This window comes from Geospiza fortis, unplaced genomic scaffold, assembly GCF_000277835.1.
Source record: "Geospiza fortis unplaced genomic scaffold, GeoFor_1.0 scaffold81, whole genome shotgun sequence".
NCBI lineage: Eukaryota > Metazoa > Chordata > Aves > Passeriformes > Thraupidae > Geospiza > Geospiza fortis.
The window spans coordinates 2,847,315-2,862,335 of record NW_005054318.1 but is presented as its reverse complement, the minus strand read 5'-3'; the positions used below and the strand labels follow the sequence as shown (position 1 = coordinate 2,862,335).

Below are 15,021 nucleotides of genomic sequence, written 5' to 3'. Positions count from 1 at the left end.
GGGGCTCGGGACTGTTTGTGTTCATCCCGCCGGAAGGATCCGCAGGCGCTTGAGGAGGAATCTGCAAATGCTGGAGCGCGCCGCCGCTGTCCTTCGGGTGCGCTGATTTATTGGCAAAGCTGGGCTGGGGTAACGCAGAGAGAGGGAAAGTTACTAAAAACGTCAGGGCTTTCGTGTTTCCTCTGCCGTGTCTTTCCTCCTTTTTAAAGGCCTCCGGGTGAGACATAAAATATATGCTTAGCTGTCTTTGCAAGTTACCTTGGTCATGTGTGAAAGTATCTCTGTATGAATTGAATTGCAGCGCTAAATGCTTTCTGTGGTTATTTTTAAGTGACTGGCATTTCTGGCAGTGTAAAAAAACTTAGTAGAGCAGAATGTCGTTTTAAAGCACTATATACGGCATAAAAGCTTTATAGGTTTAGCACATTCTGGCCTGAAGAGATATTGAGAAGGTTTTGTAGGTGAGTGGTTATTTTTACTGTTAACCATCTTCAGTGATTTCTAAGTATATGCAAATAAATCAAGTTCAGTTTTGCTTCTCTGGAAGTTGCCATCTCTCTAGGGTTGGAGGCTCGTGATGAACGAAACTGTTAAATAAAATCCGAGTAGACAGATCATTCATGTTAAGAGTAGTTGAGCTATTTGTACACTGAATTCAAATTTAAATATTTTATGAAATACACTCAAAAAAACCAAAGACTGCTACCAGTCTTGCAGGCTTTCATAACTCACTGTTAGATATATATTCAATATGATGTGAAAAGCTTAAGTCCTCAAATAGCTATGCTTTATTACAGTGAAAAAGTCGACTTTTTTTTTTTTAGTTTTCAATTTTTATGCTATTTTATTATTATTTGTAATCTAACCAGATGTAGGGTGTTTGCAGTGTATTTGTCTTTCCCATTAATTAAGGACTATGTGACACTCCATAACAATATTTAGAAACTAACAGGTGTTTTTTAACAAATTTAATTGATGCAGACTAGCAGAAACCAAATTATAACACCAAAAAGGCATCTCCCTTCTTTGTTAGGTGTTCTCTCACTGAAGGTGAGTTATTGTGCTTGTCTTTTGGGAAGGTTTGGATACTTCCCCTGTGCATCAGAGAAACTGATTATCCTGGACTTCAAGAAATTGTACTATGTAGCTGTATGCTTGATGTGTATTTTTAACTAATTTTTATGTGCTTGACATACAGCAACAATAGCAATACTCTGCATACAACTAAAGTGAGGTTGAGTCATTGTAGTAGTTAAAGAAATGGATTAGAGACCTAAATTCTATTGAAAGTAAATCTTAACGTGACAACTTGGTTTAAAAACAACCTGGAATTGAATAGCTGCCTTGCTTTAAAACAGAATTAGAGTATGAAAGAATGCACCCTCCAAAGGCAGGCTTGCTGTCCTGACAGACTGTGGTGTTAATTGTGAGAGACCACACAGTGGCTTAGCTCCTCATGTGTCTTAAGCAGATCTCTGAGCACTGGTAAGTCATCTAGTCTGATTTATTCAAAGGAGCATTTTAATTTATCTGATTGTACAGTAGTGTCAAAAGCAGAAAGAAATACAAAACATTCCACATTGTATTTGATTTTTATATTCTAATATTGGGAGAGAAGAGAGAAAATAAATAAGCCTGAGACAAACTTTCTACCACAAGACAGTGCAGGAATAAATTGGTATTGTGAGGGCTGCAAGCAGAGTATGTGCTTGAGGCCTTGTATAAAACTGGCAAGATGTGAAAACCAGAAGAATAATGAAAACAAGAAAATGAGTGTGGTAATGGGGTACCATGGAGAGTGGAGCTGTGTAAGTAAAGTTACATAGACAAAGAGCTATACCTCCTAGTGGGTGTACGTTTTCCACTGGTGTGCATTATAGGTAGTGCTAGTCCTGCAGTACCAAAGTTGGCACAGTGGAACACACTGGTGTGTTTCTGCAGTCACAGTGTTAGAAATGCCAGGACATTTGTTTGGAAGGCAAATTCAGAAGTCATCATGTTGCGGTGAGAACTTAGTAACAAGTTGGCTCAATCCTTTTTAAGGGCACTGTGATTGCCTGCAGTGATAACTTTGGACTTCTAAGTAAGAAGTTCAGGAAAGCAACAATTTTCTGATGAACGTGGATATCCTGGCCAAGGAAGAGGTGCGCCATCCTGAGCCAGGTGTGCATGTTGCACGGAGTTATTCTCCCAGCATCCAGGGCCAGAATATAGTACTGCCTCCCTCTTAATACTGCATTGGAGTTCTTTTCACAAATTTCAGTGCCAGTCACTGCTGATTCCCTGCTTAGAGAGGCCTCCATCAGCACTGGATTAAAAGTAGGACAGTATGGCAGCTGGATGTTAAGAATGTCGGCAACCTGTGAGCAGCCACAGCAGCAATACCATCTTTTTTTTCCTGAACTCCAATCTGAATTTCCCAAGCCAGAATCTCTGGGTGTTGACGCCTTTTGTATCATCTGCAAGGAAATGCAAGGAAAGTTTAAATTCTGTTGTCATTGTAAATATTCCTCAAATAGCTTTAAGCCACTTCTATTTTAACAGAAAATTTTAATGTGAATCCTGCCTCAAATCAGGACATAAGTTCTTTAAGAATTCTGTGATTTGTTTTTTTTAATAAAACTTGGATTATGTTTATGTAAGGGACATGTAAGACTTGGAAATGAATAATTTTTTGTTTATTTTTTTCCTTTTCCCTGAGTTTGGTTTTATTTATGTTCAGCTTATTATTATATTTATTTATTATTCAGCTTATTCAGTAATGCAACTGTTCCGTCCAAAGAAGGTATCTGGTAATTAACCATCTGTGAACTGGAGTCACCACACTTAGAAAACTTGGAAGTGGACTTGGACTTCTTGCAAGTGTTCTTGCCTCAAAAAAGTAGAACTTATAGTGGCAAATATATTTATCTTCTGAACCTCACAGTCATAATGCTTCACTTCATGCCATATGCTGAAACTGTGTTATTTTCTTTGGTCTCCACAGTTAAAATCTACCTTCTGACAAAAAGGAAGCGAAAACAATGGGAGTGACTTACCTGTGGCAAATCCTTGAGCCTGTGAGGCAACCTGTCAACATAAGTAGTCTCAGAGGGAAAACACTTGCTGTTGATTTAAGCTTGTGGGTTTGTGAAGCACAGACTGTTAAAAAGATGGTTGGAGTAGTTACCAAGCCACATCTCAGGTATCCATATAAATTATTTGAGCCAAATGTCTTGGAGCTATATAATTTAAATATGTTACTTATTCAATAGAATTCTAAGAGTAACTCTGAAATTGATATGACTGGTGTTTTGATTCAGTTATCATTTATGCTACATATGTAAAGGGTTTGAAGTTAGTTCTAAGTAGACCCCCATATTGAATTAAATATGTTTAAATCATTCTTCAGGCGTTTGAACAAACTTGAGGAATATGGATATATTTTTAATTTAAATGATTTATCTAAGGAATGAGCATGTCTAAGCACTTGTAATTTCAAAGCACTGTTCTCTGCAAACAGTGTTGACAATAATGAAAACACACACAAATTTTCATCAGTGCTTGTTGTTAATTACCAGTGTAGAATACTGAGTTACTAGATGGTGTTATACACTCCTGTGACTTCTGATGAATTCAGCATGATATAAAATATCAGCATGATACAAAATCTCAGAATTTTTGAGAATAATGTCTTAAAATGTTTTATACTTACAAACTCAAATGGATAACTAACTATAAAACTGGCAGGATTACCAAAGACATTACATCTGGTGGGATGTCCTGTGTGCAGTGGAATGGAAGCATCAGTCCAGACCTCCAAAGCAAGACAAGGAGTTGAACAGATTTCTGCCAAAAATTGTTTTCAGACATTTGAAAATGAATTTTTTTCAGAATTTGTATTTTCAAGTAACTTATTGTATGGATTGATTTTCTAATATCATTTGTGAAAATAGAACTAACCTCAAAAGACCAGCTTACTGTTTTTTGCTAGTAGCAGCTGTACAAAATTAAATCTAGTGTAATGGTCTCTCCATGTCTGTCAAAGAGATAGAAAGGTTTGATTTACTCCTTTTGAAAGATTGATACTGGAATTATTGGTTAAAGCATATGCTGTTTGATATGACTGCTGTTAATTTTACTGTTATAGTCCAAGTGTTTATTACTGCAGCCTTGTAAAACTCCACCCCTCAGTGGTGCTGGTTTGCATGTGAAATAAATTGGCATTGTAATGGTATCTAGAAGTCTGTCCAATACTACAGCATTCAGTCACTTGAGGTGTACCTGTATTGATCGATTCAGGTTAATATTTGATATAAAATAACCAATGTAAATATGTGTTTGGAGGTAGATTTTGGATATTTAATATATTTTTATTAAGCCTTTAAGCCTGCTCACATCTTTACACCCAGAAAAACATCCTTTCTGTCCTTATATGGTATTTTCTTGGGAATTTTGTAAAGCTTCTGCAATTTCATAGTATGACAATTGCAGCCAAAGACAGGAATATAGATCAGAGGTTTGTTTAGATTGGGGGTGAGAGAATCATTAGAGGTAAAGGCAATGCTAGGATTTTTCAAGTGGTAGGGTCAGGAAAATATAAGAGAAATAAGGAAAATGTCTGAAGATATCAGTCTTCACAAATAGTTCAGCTTATGGAACACTTTGCTTTATTGCAGAAACCTTTTTTTTCGGTTCTCTTTCTTTACATCAATGGGAATTAAACTCGTGTTTGTCATGGAAGGAGAGGCCCCCAGGCTGAAAGCAGACACCATGAGCAAGAGGAATGAGATGCGCTATGGGCCTTCGAAGAAAGCTGGAGCTGTAAGAACAGGGAGATCTTTATTTACAGCCATGTTAAAAGAGGTGGGTAACTGAGTGTTGAAGTATTTTTAATGTGATAGAAAGAAATCTTAACCAAATTCAATACAGGAGCTTGAAATAATTGATAGCTTTTGCTACAACCCACCACTGAAGGCCAGGTAACTGAGGTTCTTGTTAATAGATTGCTTCGGGGCAGATTAGGGTGGAATGGCACTGAATGACTGGTGTGTACATTTTTTACACCTGAGCCAGTTGTGTAAAGGAGGAAATTGGCAAGATAAAAAAAGCATTATCCCACCTCACAGGATCTGGTTATTGTTGGCCTCACCCAGCTCAAAAACCAGCTCGTTGCTAAACAAAGGCTGGTTTTTTTGTTGGCATCCTCCCATGGTGGGTGTGCACCCCCTCTGTCATACTACATCAGAGGTTTCACCAACACACACCCAAAAATTCTCTGCTCTTTGGCTGGGGGTGCAAACGTGGCCTCAGCAAAGCACCTGCTGCTTTTTCAAATGGCCAGTTGTTTGAATTATTAACCCCTAATATTTCAGTGTCTCACAGCGTTATACACAACAAATGTAAACAATGTTTTGAAGTTTGAAGGAATGTGCACCTTTGAAGTCAGGCCTTACAGCATCTGTTAAGTGTTATAGACAAACAGTGTCAGAATAATTTTCTTATTGATATGTCCTGTGCATGTTGTGCTGTTGTGATGGCCAACCATAACTGAGGATTTATTGCAAAATTTAACTTTGCTGTTCTTTTATGGCGTTAGTATCCATAGTTTTTCATATACTCCCACCCCCATTAACCATTTTTGTCTATCAAAAATCTATGAAGTAGAATTTATGGGTGTTCAGGGCTTCACTAGACTGTACATACCAATTCAAGTTTTATACTAAAGTTCTAAAATAAAATATTTTCTCTGAAATTTGCATGTATATATCGGTGTGTCTTGCACAGTGGTCTAGTCTTGGTAGGATGACAGCATTGTACTTTTCTGCTTGATTCTCTTGGGAAGTTTGGCACCTGTTGGAAGATGTCTGTTCTGGCTCAGCATTTCTGCTTGAGTAAACAGCATTACTTCTCAAAGATAAATACTCCTTTGTTACTACTCTTCTGAAAACATCCTAAATATCTATTTAAAGTGTGAAGATTTTTGTGAAGGAGTGGCCATTAATCATGCTGTGTTCAAGTTGTCCAATTAATACTTAGCTCTTTGTGGATATCTACTATTTCACTGTTACAGGATATTATTTTTTGCTGAAGTAGTGCTTTCATTGATGAGCTGTTACATAGGCAGAACAACAGTAGCAGTTTTTAAAGGCACTTGTGTCTGAGAAAATGCATGCTAATAAGTGAATTTAATAGTCAACATTCAACCTCTTCCCTTTTGTGTTCCTTCTTTTAGTGTCTTGAACTACTGGAGTGTTTAGGTGTCCCTTGGGTTCAAGCAGCTGGAGAGGCAGAGGCAATGTGTGCCTACCTAAATTCAAAAGGACTTGTTGATGGCTGCATTACCAATGATGGAGATGTTTTCTTGTATGGAGCTCAAACAGTTTATAGAAACTTTGCCATGAATGCTAAGGTAATGTATCTCACCCTGTTCCCACCCTTTCTATAGACTCTTTACAAAAATGTAAATAGAAGGAAAGGACTTGAAAAAATACTTATATGTTATTAAACTTACCTTGTAGTAGTTGGGTTTGTTTAAAATGGTGTGTTTAAGACAGGAACATTTTATTTGATTCACTGGTAATTGTTGTATTGGCTGTGAGAGGAAAACTACTGAGAACAGGGTAATATTGCCTGTGTTTGTAGTACCCTGTGGTGTCTCATATAAAGTTAAATTGCAATTTTTTTCCTATTTCCTTCTTTATTGTGAGAAGTTGAGCGAAATAATTACTTCCTATAAATTTTACCCTTAAGTCATATAAGAGTGATCAGCCTCCTGGGTCTAATAAGTTCACATACTTGCATCTTACAGGTTCATTTTATTATGAATATACTTGCAATTAATGCTGTTCACCCCAATTGGATATGAATAGTGTAGGGATTGTACATCTGTATCACAATCAATTTTTGTGATCATTCAAAAACCAAATAATTTATGGCCTTAAACTGAAGCGTTCATTTGTTAAGAATACAATTTTCCAGAAATGGAGAAAGGCTACTCCAGATTTCTGTAATTTATAATGTTCATCTGAAAGACTTGTTGAAAAAATATATTGGAGATATGAGAAAATCAATAGAACAAAAGAAGTGCACTACAAATAATTAACTCTGAAAAAATAATTAGGGTTGATGGAAGGTTATTTGCTTTGGTGACACCATGGTTGAGTTCTTCCTTGACCTGGTTCTTTCATTCAGCTTCCTTGTCATTTATCACCAACAGTGAAGGCAAGCTCAATCTTTCAGGTGTACTTAGGTACATATATAGGTCAGCATAAAAAATAATTTGTGAGTGTGCAGGGAGCACAATGTCAAGGGCAGCTGTTCTAGCAAAATGGATCACTTTGGTTTGTTGGCTTGTGGGGGGATTTTTTTGTCCTGATTGAGGAAGGAGACAGTGGCCTATATTTTAATTCATGTTAATCTTGATTCCATTTTGTATTTGAGTCCCTTTACCTTCCAAATATTTCTTTAGCTTATGCCTAATATGTTAGATAACATTTTTATTCTTTTATTTTACTTAAGTAGTACATTGAAATGTTTACATGCATTTTAAAAACTTCAGTTCCTGAAATGACTTGGCACAGCCACCAGGATTTGATAACATTGGTTTTGCCACGTTTTTTCTATAGGTAGGAAACAATAAAAACACCTAGAGTCATAGAATATACTGAATTGGAAGGGACCCATCAGGATCGTTGAGTCCAACTCCTGTCTCCCTGCACAGGACAGCTCAAGAGTCACCATGTGCCTGAGAGCCTTGTCCAAACACTTTCTGAACTCTGTCAGGTGTATCTTGGTGCTGTGACCACTGCCCTGGGGAGCCTGTACCACTGCCCAGCCACCCTTTGGGTGAAACATGTTTTCCTGATACTCAACCCAAACCTCCCCTGACTCACTCTCATGCTGCTTCCTTGAGTCCTGTCACTGTCACCAGAGTGAAAAGATCAGAGATCAGTGTCTGCCCCCTTCAGGATGTTGAAGGCTGCAGTGAGGTCTCTTCTCAGTCTCCTCCAGGCTGAACAGACCAAATGACTTCAGCCACTCCTCATACAGCTTCTCCTCAAGGCTCTTCACCATCTTTGGATTCTCTCTAATGGCTTAATGAATTTTTCATATTGTGGCATCCAAAACTGCCCCAAGCACAGGAGGTGAGGCTGCCCCAGCGCAGAGCAGAGCAGGACAATCCCCTCCCTTGCCCAGCTGGCCATGCTGTCCCTGATGCCCTCAGGACAGGGCTGGCCCTCCTGGCTGCCAGGGCACTGCTGGCTCATGTTCCACTTGCCATCAGCCAGGACCCCCAGGTCCCTTTCTATAGCACTGCTCTCCAGCCTCTCATTGCCCACTCTGTGCACACAGCCAGGGTTACCCCGTGCCAGGTGCAGAATCCAGCACTTCCCCTTGTGAAACTTCATATGGTTGGTGAATGCTCATCTCTCCAGTTTGTCTCTCTGCCCTTCAGGGAGTGAACAACTCCTCCCAATTTAGTGTTGTTGGTAAACTTACTTAGTATTCCTTCCAGTCCTGAAATTGAATTAATACTTTTGGTATCAAGTTTGGGATGATAATGAAGGTGTTGAGAAGTGGGCTGAGGATAGGAGCCCTGTGGAACTCCTCTTGTGAGAGGTTGCCAGATTGATTTAACCCTATCCGCTGTAGCTCTTTGTGCTTGACCTTTGAGGCAGTTGCTCACCCTTCATGTAACATGGTTATTCAGCTGTGTGCTGGACCTCTTGGCTTATTTTAGTTTCTTTCAACAGTTGACGCCCACACTTGAAGTTCCAGAACTGTAGTTGTTCATGTGGTGTCCATGTATTACATTATAAATTTTAATGGCAATTTTTTTTTTTTCTATTAGACCCCTCTTATGGGGTAGAACCCTTTCCTCTGGGTGTGGGTGAATAGGCGTGAGTAAGCAATCCCAACTGAATGTGACTCAGGGCAGTTCCTTCCCTGTAACAGATGTAACAGAAATAATATGTAATAAATTTCTCTTGTAGGATCCACATCTTGACAGTTACACAATGTCCTCTATTAAGGAAAAACTCGGTTGTGACAGAGAGTCTTTGATTGGGCTAGCAGTTCTTCTGGGCTGTGATTATCTTCCAAAGGTAAGCAATATAATTATTTTTTATTTGGTGCTTACGCTGTCTTGAAAAACAACAAAATGTATCAAGGGAGATGTGTATGCTGGGAAAGTTTATGCAATGCATGATGAGATGCAGTAGAAGATGTATAGGAAGTCACTGTAAATTCTATTTGTAAATTCTATTGTTCAGCCTTCTAAAAGGCTAAAGATATTCAAAATGGTTCATGAACACCAGTCTGTTTTGTCTTGTTCCAAACCTTTTCTATAATGGAGGGGAAGGCAAAAGTTTAGATACTGATTACATTGAGGCAAAGGTGTGAGAACCCCATTGTTTATGAGGATGCTTTGTAACAAGTCACATAAAAGTGCATCCCTGGCAGAGGAGCTGTGGAAAATGAGAAGAAATGGCTTTGTCTGTGCTCTTTGGAAGACTTAGTAGTGATAGTTTTGAGCTGTAGTTATTAGTAAAGGCAGTTCTGGATGCAGTTTGGATGTATTCCTGTTCCATTGTTTGTAAATATATCATTTATGAAGAATTAAAAGTGATCTATTTGGAAGTTTATCTAATTAATTGAGAGAAATCTCACTCATTACTACTTCATTTCTTTCTTTTTTTTTTCTTTCCTATAAATTCTTAAATTCGTTTTTAAAACATTGAACAGAAGCTGTTGGTATGACTATTTGAAAGGGAGAAAAAGTAGGATGAAACTTGATTAACCTACAGTTCATCATGTAGTGACTTTGGGCAATGATTGCTCCCATTCAGGCTTGCAGCAGATACCTTGTTATTCTTAAATAATTGTGTCCCAGCTTGATAAAACTATCCTTTAAACAACAGATAACTGCTGGAGAAAACAAACCTTTCATTATTTTTGTTTTGGGTTTTGTTTTTTGGGTTATTTTTAAATTTTGTTTCTGTTATGGGAATCTTTAAATAGTTTGTTACTACTGTGTAAAGAGAGGGAGTATAAAAACCAGTGGATAATCAGTGGTTATTGTACCAAAGCAGCTCCTGGAATGCCAGCTTCTTACGTAGTCTTAAAATGTCACAATTATGTGATGCCAGAGAGATCCTTTGAGTTATTGCAGCTCAGCAAAATAGACAAAGACAGAAACTTGTTAAGATAGCTGAATTATGGGAGTGCATTGGGAATGGAGATTGGCAGAACAGCTAAATGAGAATACCATGCTATAATTGCACTTACTTTGTTGAAAATACATCAAAATAATCCTCTCCTTGCAGAAGCTGAATGTCTGACTGTAGTTCAATGAAGACTTGGTTTGAAATGTAGATTTATTTTATATGGTTTTATGTATTCAGTTGTGCCATTAGAATAAATATAGAACTGAATAAATATAGATTTATTTGTAATGATGCTGTAGAAAGTACACTCAATACCATCTTCATAATCAGGTGTATTGATTCTTGGCAAAATAGGGTGAAGATAGAAAGAACTGGAAAGCAATATGTGTGTGTTTTAATAGACTGATACAGTAGTTTGGGTCAGAAGGGGCCTCTAAAGTTCACTTAGTCCAACCCCCTTGCAGTGAGGGACATCTTCAATTAAAACAGGTCACGCAGAGCCCCATTCCAACCTGACCCTGAATATTTCCAGAATGGAGCATCTACCACTTCCCTGGGCAACCTGTGCCAGTGTTCTCTCTACTTCATTTGTAACTTCTCTTTTCTGAATTGCACTTCTTTTAGTTTATTATTGCTTTCTACTTCCTTCTTTGCCTTGTTTTAGCTCAGGTGCTGTTGAGCATAAGAACAGCTTGTGTGTTACACTGGCAATACAGCTGTAATCTGTCACCTTCTCTGCCCTTAAACTTGGTCAAAAATATTTTTCTCAATTTATTTTCAACATCTGGAATCACTTGTTGTCATTTCTCTACACTATGTAATAAAGATGTTTTTGTGAGAATATGAATATTTTGTTTGTAATTAAATAATATTTCATATTTCACTATAGGGGGTTCCAGGAGTTGGGAAGGAACAAGCTTTAAAGTTAATTGAGACTCTGCAAGGTCAAAACTTACTGCAAAGGTAAAATGGAAATTTACCTAAGTGTTTTTTATTCGAAGACTTATGTACTTCAACTCCAAGACAATGTTTATAATACTTTAAGTTAGGGAGGATATTACCACATTCCTTACCTTTTGTTTGCTAAAGGAATTGTTTTGCTAGGCAAGACTCATATTTGTTTTAAACATGAGCTGGCTCCTAGCTCTTGAGCTAGCAGGTATAAGTTGATATATTGGAATGAAGGGTGTAGGGACTGATGAGACTTGCTGATTTTTAGTTGGGTTGTGGATTAGGATTTGAGATACCAAATGCTTTCTATGTTATCATAAATGTGTGTGTCAATGCTAGAAATACAACATTATATGCTGTAAAAGACCCCTGTTTCATAAGTTGAAAAACTGTCTCTTGGATAAATGCTTGACAAGTATAAAGAAATTATTTTTCAGTGGTTTAAGTGTGAAAGCCAAAAATATCTCTTGATCCTTTTAACGTCATCCTTTCAGGTTTGAGCAGTGGAAGGAACAATTTCAGCATGATGATAATCCACGTTTGGTTGTTAAAAGGGTAATTCACTGTTCAGAGTGCCATCATCCAGGTCAGTGTGAAAAGTGCTGAGCTGTACTTTTAGCCTAATTTTTTATTTTTTATTATGGGGTGATGGGTTTTGTTTTATTGGGTTATGGGTATTTTTCTACTAGCATTAAAAATGCTTTTCAGCTTCCATCTTCATGTTTTCAAGATTGTGTATATGTGCCCTTATATAAATATTTCCAAGGTTTGGGACTAATTTTCTTCAAATGTGAAACTTGTTGACAGCAGATGGAATGTTATCATAATGCTGTTGTGGGATCCCAGATATTTGCCTTTTTAACATGATCAGTAAAGACAGCATGCTGTACTCTATACTGCCTAGCAGCTATTTCTTTAGTTGCTCGAACTGGTCCTGCATCAAGAGGACCAAATCTCATCATTGATGAGGTATGTGGCAGTGTTTTTTGAAGAAGAAATTAATCCCAAGTACCCTGATTTTGGTATCATCTTTGATCAGTGAACTCATTCAAATCCATCATTTGGTGAAGGAGAAGCCTGATTCAAATATATTACTTGAGTGTGTTTTCCAGGTTATCACACATTACTTCTGTAGTTTTTTGATAATAAGTTTCCAGCTTAAGAGCTGAAACTGTGGAGGGAAAAAGTCTTCAAAAAAATGGAAGCCTGCATGTCTTTTTCAGTTTTTACTATAGATTCATAAATGCAATTAATGCACTCAGATCTGCTTACAGCTGCCATTCACATCACATTCATACTTGTTCTGAGCTTTGTATTTGTAATACTGCCTTTATAGGTTTGGAGATTTTGGGAACCCCTTTTTCTCCTCACTTTGTGTGTCTGTTGCTATAGGATCTTACAAGGAACACGAGCACAATGGATGTAAATTCTGTGGAAGTGTGAGATGCTGCAAACCCAGCGACTCCAAGCACTGCTGCCCCTGTGCATGGCATCAGTGGGAGCGAGTGAAACAAGCAAATGCAGCGGAGGACAGTATCAGAAAGTAGGAATGGCCTGAAAATTTAACTGCTTTTCCCTGCATTCATATGCAGGGTGAGCATTTAGACACATCATTTTTTCCCATTTTTCCTCAGTTCCTAACACATTTGTTTTTACCTCCAGAAAAGCCATGAGCTGTGAGGGCTTTCCATTTTCTGAGGTAACAAGCAAGCCTGCTTAATATCAATTGTTTTAATTAATTAGTTTAAATTTCAGTTTTTATCCTCTCTTAAACTGTTTCTTCTATGTTTTATCTTAAGGTTATCCAAGAGTTTCTTGTAAACAAGAATAAATTGATCAACATAAAGGAATGTCAAAGGCCAAATTTATTGTCCTTTCAGGTATGTAACAAAATATTGAATATTCAGCTTTGTAATCTTTTATTTATTACTAAGGAAGTGATAATGGTGATCTTCATCAGTAATTTTACTTGAAATAAGAATTAAAGAATCTTGCTACAATATCTTAATACACCTCACTGTTTTGAAAGCCTAAAATTGAAGACTTTGGAAAAAATCAGTTGCTCTAAATAGCTAGATAGAAAAGTAGAAGAAAGAGAAAGCTCCCTTGTCATTGTTTTGTTTTTCATTGTCCAATATTGCTAGATGGGGGTGAAGATGTCAATATTTGTACATTAGCATTGTTTTCTAGGAAGGCTTTTTACTTGTTTTATATTGGCAAAATCAGATCTCTTACAATGTTTCATTTTTTTGGGGTTTGATGACAGTGTAAGAATTACAGATAGTAGAGTAGATCAGTTAAACAATGTGGCTTTAATGAAAATCTGTGTTCATTGTCTCACACGTGAAATCTGTAAGTTTCACAGCTCCTGGTAGAGATGATGTGAACCTGAGAAGGTGTTTAACAACTGTCTTATCCCTGCTGCTGCCACCACACAACTGTTCCCTTGGCATGTAATTGACAGCTGATGAATTTGCCCTGCTAGTGATGGCTGTTCCCTCCCTTGGCAGTGAGGTGTTGGTGGGCATTACACCAATATACAAAAGTACTCTAGATACTTTAAGTATTGAGCCCAGTGTCCCAACTACATAACTATCTAAGCATGATATCTAATAGAATAAAGAATGTTTTAAAGTTTGGGATTTTTTTTTATACAAACAGTTATTTGCTTCAGAGAAGATGGAATGGACCAAACATTATGCTTGTAAAAAGCTGTTAGCACTTTTGACACGTTATGATATGATCCAGAGAAAATCTGGAAACATTGACTCAAAACAACTGCAGGCAATACGGTAATGTGGCTTGATTTCTTGAACTTAATATATTTATCTCTGCTGCCAGATAAAAACCAGAAGGCTTTTCTGAAAAAAAAAGAAATATGGTTTTCTTCCATCTTTGTTTCAAGCTTTGTGCTTGTTTTGAATAGAGGTAAAAATTCAGATCAGTGCACCAATTCTACTACTGCTGCACAAATACATAGAGCAGTTTCATTCGAACTGGCAGTGCTTGTGTTCTCCTACGCTTGCTTTTTGTTCCTTTTCCTTAGATCCGTCTCAGTCCTCTTCTCAGGTGCTTAGCATACATTTAATTGAATTCTGTGTCTCAAAATAAGAGTTCAGGCTTAGAAATTAGCATCTGCAAAATTAGTCATAGTCTCTGATTGCTTATCAGACCTACCAGCTGTAATTGTATTATGTGTCAACCCTACTTTTCATTCAGGACTGCTACATCTAGGAATGGAAAAATGGCCAAGTATACAGTTACTAAAAATGGACATGCAGGGAAGAAAAAGCAAGATAAGCATGCAATTACTTTCTCCCAGAATACTTTTCCACCATCCAGATTTCTGTTACTTAGGAATTTACTGAGCCAGAATTAGCAGTTTCTTATTCTGTCAGCCCTCAATGTAATTTATTTTTTTTATGATCTAATATCTTCTTAAACTTAAGTCAACTTCTAGAATCTACAGTGTCTGTTGGCAAGTCTGAACTTCACTTTGTGAAGGGAATTGTGACTTATTTTAACTTTATCTGATGGTTTTGTTTCCCAAATGAAACCTGAATTCTCCCTGCCTCCCTAATTCTTTTATTGGAAGAAGGTTAGTAATTTTTCCGTGTTAGTCGAGGTTTTTAGACATTAATTTTGGGGCACAGGAGGACAGTCAATAGCAGTGTGATAGTATCACTTCTGGGTTGATGTGTCATAGTCTTGAATTAGTACTTTTAGAGATGCTGATCTATTCTGTGTTATCTTTCAAAAGATTGGGGAGATGGTTGGAGAATGCTTTTAAATAGATTGGCAAGATAAATTACCAGTATTTACCTTTATGAATGAATTCACTTACATTCTCTATTTATAACACTTTCTGGTGTTTCAAGAGTTTAAAAGAGAGATGGTGCATGCACTGGAAGATTTCTTTTGT

The 15,021-nt window shown here is 37.3% G+C and overlaps 1 protein-coding gene across 3 annotated transcripts in view; it reads left to right on the top strand.

Annotated features, from left to right (window-relative positions):
• The window catches only part of GEN1 (GEN1 Holliday junction 5' flap endonuclease), a 21,536-nt gene continuing 6,515 nt past the window's right edge, over positions 1–15,021 (top strand). The window contains exons 1-11 of one of the 3 annotated variants that reach the window (XM_005420279.2): positions 1–97; positions 2,987–3,184; positions 4,659–4,845; positions 6,215–6,391; positions 8,976–9,086; positions 11,038–11,111; positions 11,594–11,685; positions 12,492–12,642; positions 12,762–12,798; positions 12,899–12,979; positions 13,761–13,891. In XM_005420279.2, the coding sequence (XP_005420336.1) occupies positions 3,024–3,184; positions 4,659–4,845; positions 6,215–6,391; positions 8,976–9,086; positions 11,038–11,111; positions 11,594–11,685; positions 12,492–12,642; positions 12,762–12,798; positions 12,899–12,979; positions 13,761–13,891 (1,202 nt within the window). In that variant the 5' untranslated portion in view covers positions 1–97; positions 2,987–3,023. Of the gene's footprint in view, positions 98–141; positions 218–1,461; positions 1,486–2,986; positions 3,185–4,658; positions 4,846–6,214; positions 6,392–8,975; positions 9,087–11,037; positions 11,112–11,593; positions 11,686–12,491; positions 12,643–12,761; positions 12,799–12,898; positions 12,980–13,760; positions 13,892–15,021 lie in introns of those variants that run through there. The other 2 variants (XM_031056461.1, XM_031056462.1) reach the window with 2 other exon arrangements.